The 13,572-nt window shown below is 45.4% G+C and overlaps 1 protein-coding gene across 6 annotated transcripts in view; it reads left to right on the top strand.

The window, feature by feature from the left end:
• Positions 1-13,572, top strand: part of dysf (dysferlin, limb girdle muscular dystrophy 2B (autosomal recessive)) — a 377,035-nt gene that overhangs the window by 126,876 nt on the left and 236,587 nt on the right. For all 6 annotated transcript variants that reach the window (XM_072577935.1, XM_072577982.1, XM_072577963.1 and 3 more), the window contains exons 15-16: positions 3,166-3,209; positions 6,183-6,265. In XM_072577935.1, coding sequence (XP_072434036.1) covers positions 3,166-3,209; positions 6,183-6,265 — 127 coding nt within the window. The remainder of the gene's footprint in view (positions 1-3,165; positions 3,210-6,182; positions 6,266-13,572) is intronic.

Genomic DNA, 13,572 nt, shown 5'->3' with positions numbered 1-13,572 from the left:
CCAACCTAATCTAGTCCCATTTGCCAGCACTTGGCCCATATCCCTGTAAACCCTTCCTGTTCATATACCCATCCAGATGCCTTTTAAATGTTGTTATTGTACCAGCCTCCACCACATCCTCTGGCAGCTCATTCCACACACGTACCCACCCTTTGCATGTGAAGGTTGCCCCTTAGGTCCCTTTTAAGTCTTTCCCCCTCACCTTAAACCTATGTCCTCTAGTTCTGGACTCCCCCACCCCAGGGAAAATACCTTATCAATTCATCCGATCCATGCCCCTCATGATTTTATAAACCTCTACAAGGTCACCTCTCACCCTCCAATGTTCCAGGGAAAATAGCCTCAGTCGATTCAATCTCTCCCTATAGCTCAAATCCTCCAACCCTGGCAATATCCTTGTCAATATTTTCTCAACCGTTTCAAGTTTCACAACATCCTTCCTACAGGACAGAGACCAGAATTGCACGCAATATTCCAAGAGTGGCTAAACTAATGTCCTGTACAGCTGCAACATGACCTCCCAACTTCAATGCTCAATACTCTGACCAATAAAGTAAAGCATACCAAATGCCTTCTTCACTATCCTATCTACCACATTCAAGGAGCTATGTATCTGCACTCCAAGGTCTCTTTGTTCAGCAACACTCCCTCGGACCTTACCATTAAGTGCATATGTCCTGCTCTGATTTGCTTTTCCAAAATGCAACTCCTCGCATTTATCTGAATTAAACTCCATCTGCCACTTCTCAGCCCATTGGCCCATCTGGTCAAGATCCTGTTGTAATCTGAGGTAACTTTTTTGCTGTCCCCTACACCTCCAATTTTGGTGTCATCTGCAAACTTACTAACTATACCTCCAACGTTCACATCCAAATCCTTTATATAAATGATGAAAGTAGTGGACCCAGCACCGATCCTTGTTGCACTCCACTGGTCACAGGCCTCCAGTCTGAAAAACAACCCTCTATCACCACCCTCTGCCTTGTACCTTCGAGCCAGTTCTGTATCCAAATGGTTAGTTCTCCCCATATTCAATGAGATTTGACTTTACTAACCAGTCCACTACTATGAGGAACCTTATTAAATGCCTTACTGAAGTCCATATAGACATTTCACTGCTGTGCCATCATCAATCCTCTTCTTTACTTCTTTATAAACCTATTGTGTCCCAGTGTAAGCTCCCTCTATATCCCAGTGTATCCCTCTGTATGCCATTGTATGAGCTCCCTCTATATTGCATAATGTTGCAGTATATCCCTCTATATCCCACTGTGTGATCTCCCTCTATATTGCATAACATTGCAGTGTGTCCCTCTATATCCCACTGCGTGATCTCCCTCTATATTGCATAACATCGCAGTGTGTCCCTCTATATCCCATTATGTGATCTCCCACTATATTGCAAAATGTTGCAGTATATCCCTCTATATCCCATTGTTTGATCTCCCTCTATATTGAATAACATCGCATTGTATCCCTCTATATCCCATTGTGTGATCTCCCTCTATGTTGCATAATGTTGCAGTATATCCCTCTATATCTGACTGCATGATCTCCCTCTATATTGCATAATGTTGCAGCATATCCCTCTATATCCCACCATGTCAAATCCCTGTGTTGCATAATGTTGCAGTATATCCCTCTATATCCCACTGTGTGATCTCCCTCTATATTGCATAACATCACAGTGTGTCCCTCTATATCCCACTGTGTGAAGTCCCTCTATATTGCAATACATCGCAGTATATCCCTCTATATCCCACTGTGTGATCTGCCTCTATATTGCATAACATTGCAGTGTATCCCTCTATATCCCTTTGTGTGATCTCCCTCTATATTGCATAATGTTGCAGTGTGTCCCTCTATATCCCACTGTGTGATCTCCCTCTATATTGCAATACATCGCAGTATATCCCTCTATATCCCACTGTGTGATCTCCCTCTATATTGCAATACATCGCAGTATATCCCTCTATATCCCACTGTGAGATCTCCCTCTGTGTTGCATAATGTTGCAGTATATCCCTTTATATCCCAGTGTGTGATCTCCCTCTATATTGCATAATGTTGCAGTATATCCCTCTATATCCCATTGTTTGATCTCCCTCTATATTGCATAACATCGCATTGTATCCCTCTATATCCCATTGTGTGATCCCCCTCTATATTGCATAATGTTGCAGTGTATCACTCTATATCCCGCTGTGTGATCTTCCTCTATATTGCATAATGTTGCAGTATATCCCTCTATATCCCACTATGTGATCTCCCTCTATATTGCATAAAATCGCAGTGTGTCCCTCTATATCCCATTGTGTGAGCTGCCTCTATATTGCATAATGTTGCAGTATATCCCTCTATATCCCACTTTGTGGTCTCCCTCTATATTGCATAATATTGCAGTGTATCCCTCTATATCCCATTGTGTGATCTCCCTCTATATTGCATAATATTGCAGTATATCCCTCTATATCCCACTATGTGATCTCCCTCTATATTGCATAACATCGCAGTGTGTCCCTCTATATCCCACTTTGTGAACTCCCTCTATATTGCATAACATTACAGTATATCCCTCTATATCCCACTGTGTGATCTCCCTCTATATTGCATAATGTTGCAGTGTATCCCTCTATATCCCATTGTGTGATCTCCCTCTATATTGCAAAATGTTGCAGTGTATCCCTCTATATCCCATTGTGTGATCTCCCTCTATATTGCAAAATGTTGCAGTATATCCCTCTATATCCCACTGTGTGATCTCTCTGTATATTGCATAATATCACAGTGTTTCACTCTATATCCCACTGTGTGATCTCTCTGTATATTGCATAATATCACAGTGTTTCACTCTATATCCCACTGTGTGATCTCCCTCTATATTGCATAATGTTACAGTGTATCCCTCTATATCCCACTGTGTGATCTCCCTCTATATTGCATAATGTTACAGTGTGTCCCTCTATATCTGATAACATCCCAGTGTGTCCCCTCTATATCCCACATGTCCCAGTATGTTTCCTCTGTAGAACATTGTTTCCCAGTGCTTAACCGCTATATTCCATTGCTTCCTAGAGACTGTCTCCCCTTGTTTGTCCTGCAGTACTCTCTGTGATGTGTCTTTCCCCAAGCAGATAATGAAGGGGTAATGTTTTCTCTTTCCAGTTTCCATCCATGTGTGAGAAGATGAGAATCCGGCTCATTGACTGGTGAGTCTCTTCTCATCTCTACTGTTCTGCATCTGTTGTTGGGTACTGTTCACAAGAAAGAACAAGTTGACCTTAGTGGGGGTAGGGTACTAGAAATCTGGCAGGAGATTCAATGCAGCGGTAAGAGTCTTTGTCGTTTTTATAAATGACCTGGATGAGGAAGTTGAGGGGTGGTTTAGTAAGTTTGCAGATGACACGAAGGTTGGAGGTGTCGTTGATAGGAAGAGGGCTACTGCAGGCTGCAGTGCGATGTTGACAGGATGCAGAGCTGGGCTGAGAAATGGCAGATGGAGTTCAACTTGGATAAATGCGAAGTGATGCATTTTGGAAGGTCGAACTCGAATGCTGAATATAGGATTAAAGACAGGATTCGTGGCAGTGTGGAGGAACAGAGGGATCTGGGTGTGCAAGTACATAGATCCCTCAAAGTTGCCACCTAAGTGGATAGGGTTGTTAAGAAAGCATATGGTGTTTTGGCTTTATTAACAGGGGGATCGAGTTTAAGAGCCGTGAGGTTTTGCTGCAGCTCTACAAGTCCCTGGTGAGACCACACTTGGAATATTGTGTCCGGTTCTGGTCACCCTACTATAGGAAAGAAACAGAGGCTTTGGAGAGGGTGCAAAGAAGATTTACCAGGATGCTGCCTGGACTGGAGGGCTTGCCTTATGAAGAAAGGTTGAATACGCTCAGACTTTTCTCTCTGGAGAGAAGGAAATACACCTCTGATCGAGGTGTAGGAAATAATGAGAGGAATAGATAGAATCAATAGCCAGAAACTTTTCCCCAGGGCAGGATTGACTGGTACGAGGAGTCATAGTTTGAAGATATTAGGAGGGAGGTGTAAAGGAGACATCAGAGGTAGGTTCTTTACACAGAGAGTTGTGAATGCATGGAATGCGTTGCCAGCTGTGGTTGCGGAAGCAGAGTCATTGGGGACATTTAAGCGACTGCTGGACATGCACATGGATAACAGTGAGTTGAGGGGTGTGTAGGTTAAGTTACTATAGTTTACATTAGAATTAAATCTCGGCACAACATCGTGAGCCAAAGATTATTTAATAGGTGCAGGCTAAGAAGGTATTCGGTCCATCAATGCTGCCAGCTCTCTCGTCCCCGTGCCCTGCCATTTCCCCATACTCTGCAAGTTACTTTTTCTTCAGGTGTTTGTTGAATTCCTTTTTTGAACGCCTCAGTTGAGTCTGCCTCCACCACACTCTCATACAGTTTAGTCCCCTTGCTGTGGGATAACAGCTTTCTAAATGACTTCATTTTGTCAATCATTTTTACTCTCTGCTCTCTGGCTCCTACTTCCTCAACCAATGGCAACAATATCTCACGATCTAAACTCCCAAGTAGATGCACGGTCTAGCAGGCATAACAACTTCCTAGGGTGGCTCAGGAAATTCAGCACGTCCATAAGGACCCTCACCAACTTCTACAGATACACCATTGAGACCATACTGTCCGGGTGTATATCGGCCTGGTACAGTAACTGCTCTGCCCAGGACCGTAGGAAACTACAGAAGGTGGTGTGCACAGCCCAGACCATCACGGAAGCCAACCTTCCATCCATGGGCTCCATTTACACAGCTCACAGCCGCGGAAACGCTGCCAACATCATCAAAGACCCCTCCCACCCTCTTCCATCAGGCAGGAGGTACAGAAACCTGAACACACACACACACCACACAGACACACACACAGACACACACACAGACACACACACACACACACACACAGACACACACACACACACACACACACACACACACCAGCAGGTTCAGGAACAGCTTCTTCCCTGCTGTTGTCAGACTGCTGAATGGACCTCTCTAACTTCAAATAATGTTGGTGTTGCTGTGTGCATCTCCTGTACAGCCATAACCTTGTATGTCCCGCTCTGTCTAAGTGCCATATGATCAGAATGTCCTTGTTTACTATGATCTGTCTGTACTGCGTACAAAACACAACTTTTTACTGTACTCAGGTACATGTGACAACAATGAATCAAATCAATCCCATCAACTCTTTCCTAAACCTTCACGGTTTTGAACATCTCAGTCAAGGTCTCCTCTCAACCTTCTCTTCACTGGGGATAAATAAACCAGCATCCAAGGAGCAGGAGAATCGATGTTTCGGGCATGAGCCCTTCTTCAGGAATGAGGAAGGGTTCATGCCCGAAACGTCGATTCTCCTCCTCCTTGGATGCTGCCTGTCCTGCTGCGCTTTTCCAGCAACACATTTTCAGCTCCGATCTCCAGCATCTGCAGTCCTCACTTTCTCCTCGATAAATAAACCAGCTTCTTCAATATCTCATTGAACTGATTTTCCTCATTCCTCAAAACAATCTTGTACATTTTCTTTGCACTCTTTCTAAAGCCTTCACATCTGCCTAAAGGATCCTCTCCAGAATGGGTCACATTGTCCTAAAAGGCCAAAACACTGATAGAAAAGCTCATCATGACACCTCTGTACTCTGTGCCTGGATTTGTAAAGGTCAGAGTCACGTGTGCTTTTCAATCACTATCTCAACCTTTCCTGCCATCTATAACAATTTCACAGCATGATAATGTAGGATGGTGTAGAGTGTGGGATGGAGGGGTGGTGGACACAGCTGTGGGAGGGGGATTAAATGGGTGTAGAGTGTGTGATGGGGGGAGTGTGGACACGGGGGGGTTGTGGGAGGGGGATTAAATGGGTGTAGAGTGTGGGATGGGGGGAGTGTGGATATGAGGCTGTTGGAGGGGATTAAATGGGTGTCGAGCGTGTGATGGAGGGAGAATTGGCATTCTGGGAGCAGTGGGTGGGGATTAAATGGGTGTAGATTGTGTGATGGGGGGAGTGTGGACATGGTGGGAGCTGTTGGAGGGGATTAAATGGGTGTAGAGAGTGTAATGGACGGAGTGTGGACGCAGGGCTGTGGGAGGGTATTAATACATCGTGCATAATGCTTTTTCATGTGTTTTACTTGAACAGGGATCGCTTAACCCACAATGATGTGATTGGTACAACTTATTTATGTATGTCGAAAATCTCTGCCCCAGGAGGAGAGATTGAAGGTAAGTGAGGTTCATACGTAGTAACAGGTTTGAATTTAATAGTTATATTTATTCTGGGTTGAAGTTCCTGAATGTTTGTGGCAGTTTAGAAGTTCTAGTTAAGTATAATGTGTGAAGTTGACCTTCAGTGATGGTGATGATACTCCGTAGATTGGAGTTTAGTCACGGCCGTGGCAGGTGGAGGTCTGAAATAGTTGACTGAATCTCAGTGATGGTATTCGCAGGTTAACACTTAGGAATAGTTAGCTTATTGTTTCCTCGTAATGAATGTCGACTAAAGTGGAATATTGATTATGAAGGTTTGTAGCAATTAGAGCAGGTTAAAGTTCAGTGATGGTTACAGTGAGTTACAATTTAGTACTGGTGATAGTTATCAAAGGTTAGTTAGATTGATTAAACTGTTCCAAAGTGCATGAAGTATCTCATCAGAGACTATTGCCCTGAGCAGCTCTTGTCACGTCTCTCCATGTTGTACTGTCCAGCAACTGGAGGAACCAGCGGACACACGCTCAGTTGGAGCCATGTTTAAACAAACTCTGACCAGTCACCTGACCTGTTCCAAATCCAGTGGAAGTCCTTTATTGCCGATGCTACACGATGGACAGTTAACAATAGTGGACCGGTAGCTCACTGGGGCCTGTGCTAGCTGTTTCAAACACCTATCCTAATTATTCCTCACTCCTGCTCATTCCCCAGAATTATGTAAATGCCTTCCCCTCAAGGCCGTATCTGATTCAGCTGTGGTCTTTTTAAGGCATCTCCTTTGAAATGAAAACCACTTCACAGAGAGGCAACATGACGTGACACAGTGGTTAGCACTGCTGCCTCACAGCGCCAGAAACCCGGGTTCAATTCCCGCCTCAGGCGACTGTCTGTGTGGAGTTTACACATTCTCCCCATGTCTGTGTGGGTTTCCTCCGGGTGCTCCGGTTTCCTCCCACTGTCCAAAGATGTGCAGGTCAGGTGAATTGGCCATGCTAAATTGCCCATAGTGTTAGGTGAAGGGGTAAATGTAGGGAGTGTGGACACGGGGTGGGTTGCTCTTTGGAGGGTCGGTGTGGACTTGTTGGGCTGAAGGGCTTGTTTCCGCACTGTAGGGAATCTAATGACTACAGCAAGCGAAAATGTGGAAAATGCCTACAAATACATTTCTCCAAACATCTTCCAATCCCCTTTCAAAAGTTACTTATCAATTTACTCCACATCCTTTCACACAGTGCATTCCAAATGGCAACTCCACCCCACCCCCTGTACAGCAACCCCCCCACCCAGTACAGCAACCCCCTCTGTCCAACTCCCCCTAAACAAAAAACACACCCTGCACGATGACTCAACAACAAGTCTCTACAACCCCTCACTCTCTACAACACCTCACTCTCTGCAACTCTCTACAACACCTCACTCACTCCAACAATTCTCGACAACACCTCACTGTCTACAACAACTCGCTCTCCTTTATCACTCCGATCATTTTGAGTAGCTCTAATATGCTTTGATTCAGCTTCTTTGTTGTGAAGAGCAGGTTATATGCTGATAGCCATGGCTGCTTCTCTTGTGGTTCAGGATAGGGGTGAGAGCATTGGATCATTCATTCACGATTAAAACTCAACTCTCACAGGGATCTGGAAAAAGTTCCTCTCCTGCAATCCATTCAACTCGACAATAACACTCACTGATCAGCTAACATGCTTATATGAAGGGCTAATAAAAGGGATTAGACCGAACATGAGTTTATATTTGATCTTTCAGGGCATGAGAGTGTTTCGCACTGTTGCCAGACTGTTTGTATGTAGCAGGATCTCACTAGTTAGGTCCTTCATGTCCCATTTTTTGGTCTGTAAGCGAGATGCTGTCACATTTTCTTTTGTAACATTGCTGCTGATTCTATGCTATGTCACAGATTCCATTTTTCTGACCTATAGTTTTTGTTCTTGGTTTCCTATTGTCAACCCACTATCCACACAGGGAGTGCTGTACAGTCAGGTGTCCCATCTTCCCCTGCCTTCCCGCATGCAGACCTTGTATTGTATCTCTGAGGTGATCAGTGGAGCTAAACTTGGTGCCATGGGCAGCAATGGCCCCTGTAATAAGACCAGAAAGGGCAACAGATTTGGCCATTCTCCCATCCCTGTGTGTGGGAGCTGTCGGTTGCTGTGTTTGCTACATCACAACAGTTATGACACTTGGTTTGTTGGTTATAAAGTGCTTTTTGGTGAGAGATGTTGCATACATGCAACTTAATTTGTTTTGTGGGCGACACAGTGACTCAGTGGTTCGCACTGCTGCCTCACAGCGCCAGGGACCCGGGTTAGATTCCCACCTCAGGCGACTGTCTGTGTGGAGTTTGCACCTTCTCCCCGTGTCTGCGTGGGTTTCCTCTGGGTGCTCTGGTTTCCTCCCACAATCCAAAAGATGTGTAGGTCAGGTGAATTGGCCGTGCTAAATTGCCCATAGTGTTAGGTGCATTAGTCAGGGATAAATGTCTGTGTGGGTTACTCTTTGGAGGGTCAGAGTGGACTTGTTGGGCCAAAGAGCCTGTTTCCATTCTGTAGGCAATCTAATCTAAAACTCTTCCCCCCATTCAACAGCTCTTTTCAGCTCCCTCTTCTGCAAAATATGTTTTCCTGTTTATTGTAGAATGTTCTGACTGATATACTAAACACCAATGCTGGAGCAGAATTATACAATTGTTATACATAAAAACATAAGAACAAGGAGCAGGAATAGGCCGTCCGGCCCTTCGAGCCTGCTCCACCATTCAATAAGATCATGAGGGAGTGCAGCGTAGGTTCACGAGGTCAATTCCTGGAATGGCAGGATTGCCTTACACGGAAAGACTGAAGCGACTGGGCTTGTATACCCTTGAGTTTAGAAGACTGAGAGAGGATCTGATTGAAACGTATAGGATTATGAAAGGACTGGACACTCTGGCAGGAGGGAACATATTTCCACTGATGGGGGAGAGCCGAACCAGAGGACACAACTTAAAAATACGGGGTAGACCATTTAGGACAGAGATGAGGAGAAACTACTTCACCCAGAGAGTGGTGGCTGTGTGGAATGCTCTGCCCCAGAGGGCAGTGGAGGCCCAGTCTCTGGATTCATTTAAGAAAGAATTGGATAGAGCTCTTAAAGATAGTGGAGTCAAGGGTTATGGAGATAAGGCTGGAACAGGATACTGATTGGGAATGATCAGCCATGATCATATTGAATGGCGGTGCAGGCTCGAAGGGCTGAATGGCCTACTCCTGCATCTATTGTCTATTGTCTATTGGCTGATCTTCTCATGACTCACCTCCACTTCCCCGCCCTCTCACCACAACCCTTAATCCCTTTGCTGTTCAAAAATCTATCGAACTTTACCTTCAAAACATTCATTGAGGTAGCCCCAAGAGATTCCTCCTCAGCTCTGTCCTAACTCTGCTACCCCTTATTTTGAGGCGATACCCCCTAGTTCTAGTTTCTAGTGGAAACGACCTCCCTTCATAATTTTATCAGGTTAGGGTTACGTTTCTATAAGACTCCCCCCATATTTTTCTAAATTCCAATGAGTATAATCCCAGTCTACTGAATCTCTCTTCATAAGCCAACCCGCTCCACTGCAGAATCAACCTAGTGAACCTCCTCTGCACCCCCTCCAGTGCCAGTACATCCTTTCTCAAGTAAGGAAACCAAAACTGTACACAGTACTCCAGGTGTGGCCTCACCAGCAGCACCCTATACAGCTGCAGCATAACCTCCCTGTTTTTAAAGTTCGGCCCTTTAGCAATGAAGGACAAAATTCCATTTGCCTTCCTAATCACTTGCTGCATCTGCAGACCAACTTGTTGTGATTCATGCACAAGGACACCCAGGTCCCTCTGCACGGCAGCATACTGCAATTTTTCACCATTTCAATAACAGACCCTTTTGCTGTTATTCCGACCGAAATGGATGACCTCACATTTACCAACGTTGTACTCCATCTACCAGACCCTTGCCCACTCACTGAACCTACCTGTATCCCTCTGCAGGCTTTCATTGTCCTCTGCACACTTTGCCATGGTGTATAAGGAGGCCATTCAGCCCATCCTGTCTACCCCAGCTCTCTGAACATTTTAACTTAGTCTCTATTCCCCATTTCCCTGCTCATTGTCTCTATTTAAATAATCCACCAATGTTGTCATGAATGCCTCCATTGAACCTGCCTCCACCACATGGCTTGGCAGTGCGTTCCAGACACTGTCTAGTCATGGCAGAAAAACCTTCTCTCACCTCACATTTGCTTCTTTAATGAATGAGTTTAAAACTCTACCCTCTGTCTCCTGATGTGTTTGCAAGTGGGAACAGTTTCTACCCATCCACACAGTCCAGACCCTGCATGATTTTGACAACATCTATCAGATCTCTTAGCCAAGGGAAACAGTTCCAGCTTCTCCAACCTAACCTCACAATGGAACTTTCTCATCCTTGGAACCAATCTAATAAACGTCTTCTGCATGCTCTCCAATGCATTCACATCTTTCCTGTATAGTGGCACCCTGAACTGTATAGAAGAGCTGGACAAAGGAGCTGGACTCCAGAGGGGAGGAGAGAATGACATCCTTTGACATCAAGGCGGCATTTGCCCGAGTGTGGTATCAAGGAGCCCTGGCAAAACTGGAATCAATGAGCATCAGGAGGTAAACTCTCCCCTGTTTGAAGTCACACCTGACACATAGGGTGATGGTCATGGTTGTTGGGGGTCAGTCATCTCAGCTCCAGGACATCTCTGCAGGAGTTCCTCAGAGTAGTGTCCTCGACCTAACCATCTTCAGCTGCTTCATCAATGAACTTCCCTCCACCATAAGATGAGAGTAGAGATGTTTGCACATGATCGCATAATGTTCAACACCATTCGCAACTCCTCAGATACTGAAGCAGTCCGTGCTCACATTCAACAAGATCTGGACAACAGGAGAAAGTGAGGACTGCAGATGCTGAAGATCAGAGTCAAGAGAGCGGTGCTGGAAAAGCACAGCAGGTCAGGCAGCATCTGAGGGGCAGGAGAACTCACGTTTTAGGCAAAGCCCTTTGTCAGGAAGCATCAGGTTCCTGACAATGAACTTTTGCCCAAAACATCGATTCGCCTGCTCCTTGGATACTGCCTGACCTGCTGTGCTTTTCCAGCACCACACTCTAAGATCTGGACAACATGCAGCCTTGGGCTGACAAGTGGAAAGTAACATTCACGCCACGCAAATGCCAGGCAATGACCATCACCAATGACAGACAATCTCACTGCTGTTCCCTGACGTTCAATGGTGTTTTCATCATTGAGTCACCCATTGAGAGTTATCATTAACCAGAAACTAACTGGACTCACCATTAAACACAATGGCTATAAGAGCAGGTCAGACACGAGGAATACTCTGGTGGATAACTCACTTCCTGACTCCCCGAAGCCTGTCCACCATCTACAAGGTACAAGTGGAGTACTCCCCACTTGCCTGGATGGGTGTAGCCCCAACACTACTCAAGAAGCTGGACACCATCCAGGACAAAGCAGCCCACTCGATTGGCACCACATCCACAAGCATCCATTCCCTCCACCACCGATGCTCAGTAGAAGCAGTGTGTACTATCTCCAAGATGCGCAGCAGAAATTCACTAAAGATCCTCAGGCAGCATCTTCCAAACCCACGACCACTTTCATCTCAAACGACAAGGGCAGCAGATACATGGGAACACCAGCCCCCAGTGGTTCCCTTCCAAGTCACTCACCATCCTGACTTGGACATATAGCGCTGTTCCTTCACTGTCGCTGGGTCACAATCCTGGAATTCCCTCCCTAAGGGCATTGTGGGTCTATCTACAGAACATGGACTGCAGCGCTTCAAGAACCTTCTAAAGGGGCAAATAGTGACGGGTAATTAATTCTTGGCCCAGCCAATGACATCCGCATCCCACAAAATGAAAATTAAAAAAAACACAACTATACTCCAGCTGTTGTCAAATCACTGCTGTATGCACGTTTATCACATCTTCATAGTTTCATAGTAATAGAAGCAGGAGTAGGCCATTTGGCCCATCGAGCCTGGTCCACCATTCATTAAGATCATGGCTGATCAATCCATCGTCTCAGTTCCTCCAACCTGCATCATCCCCATAAACCTTAATTCCTCTACCGTGCAAAACCCCATCCAACTGTGTCTTGAATATATTTAATGAAGCTGCCTCTCCTGCTTCCTGGGGCAGAGAATTCCATAGATTCTCTACTCTCTGGGAAAAGCAGTTCCTCCTCATCTTTGTCCTAAATCCATTCCCTATAATCTTGAGGCCATGGCCCCTAATCCGAGTCTCACCCACCAACGGAAACAACTTGCCTGCCTTTATCTTCTCTATCCCTTCCATCATTTTATATGTTTCTGTAAGATCCCCACTCATTCTTCTAAATTCTAGCGAGTACAGTCCCAGGCAGCTCAACCTCTCCTCACAGGGTAACCCCCTCATCTCCGGAATCAACCTGGTGAACTTCCTCTGCACCACCTCCAAAGTCAGTGTATCCTTCCTCAAGTAATGAGACCAGAACTGCGAACAATACTCCAGGTGCGGCCTCACCAACACCTTGTACAATTGCAGCAGAACCTCCCTGCTCATAAATTCAATCCCTCCAGCAATGAAAGCTAATATTCCGTTTGCCTTCCTGATTACCTGTTGTATCTGCAAATCAACTTTTAGCGATACATGTATGAGCACTCCTAAGTCCCTCTGCACAACATTTCAATTATACTCTGACCTACCAGTGTAACTTCCAAAGTGGATCACCTCACACTTACCAACATTGTCCTCCATCTGCCAGACCCTTGCCCACTCACTGAACCTGGGAGAAATTCCTGATGAAGAGCTTCTGCTCTAACCACCGATTCTTCTGCTCCCTGGATGCTGCCTGACTGGTTGTGCTTTATCAGCACCGCACTTTGTGACTCTCACTTACTTATCCTGTCTAAATGTCTCTGCAGACCCTCCACATCCTCTGCACAGTTTGCCTTTCCACTCAATGTAGAGTCATCAGCAAAATGTTGATACATTATACTCGCTCTTACACTCTTCCAAATCATTTATATTTGTCATGAACTCTTGCTGGCCTAACACTGACCCCTATGGCATCCCGCTCACCACTGTTCTCCAACCAGAGAAACACCCATTTATTCCAACTCTCTGCTTTCTATTGGTTAGCCAGTCCTCTATCCATGCTAGTACATTCCCTGCAACCCCATGCATTCATATCTTATGGATGAGTCTTTTATGCGGCACCTTATTGAATGCCTTCTGGAAATCCACCATCC

The sequence above is a fragment of the Chiloscyllium punctatum genome, chromosome 1 (assembly GCF_047496795.1).
Source record: "Chiloscyllium punctatum isolate Juve2018m chromosome 1, sChiPun1.3, whole genome shotgun sequence".
NCBI classification, from domain to species: Eukaryota; Metazoa; Chordata; class Chondrichthyes; order Orectolobiformes; family Hemiscylliidae; genus Chiloscyllium; species Chiloscyllium punctatum.
This window is presented reverse-complemented; position numbering and strand designations above follow the sequence as displayed.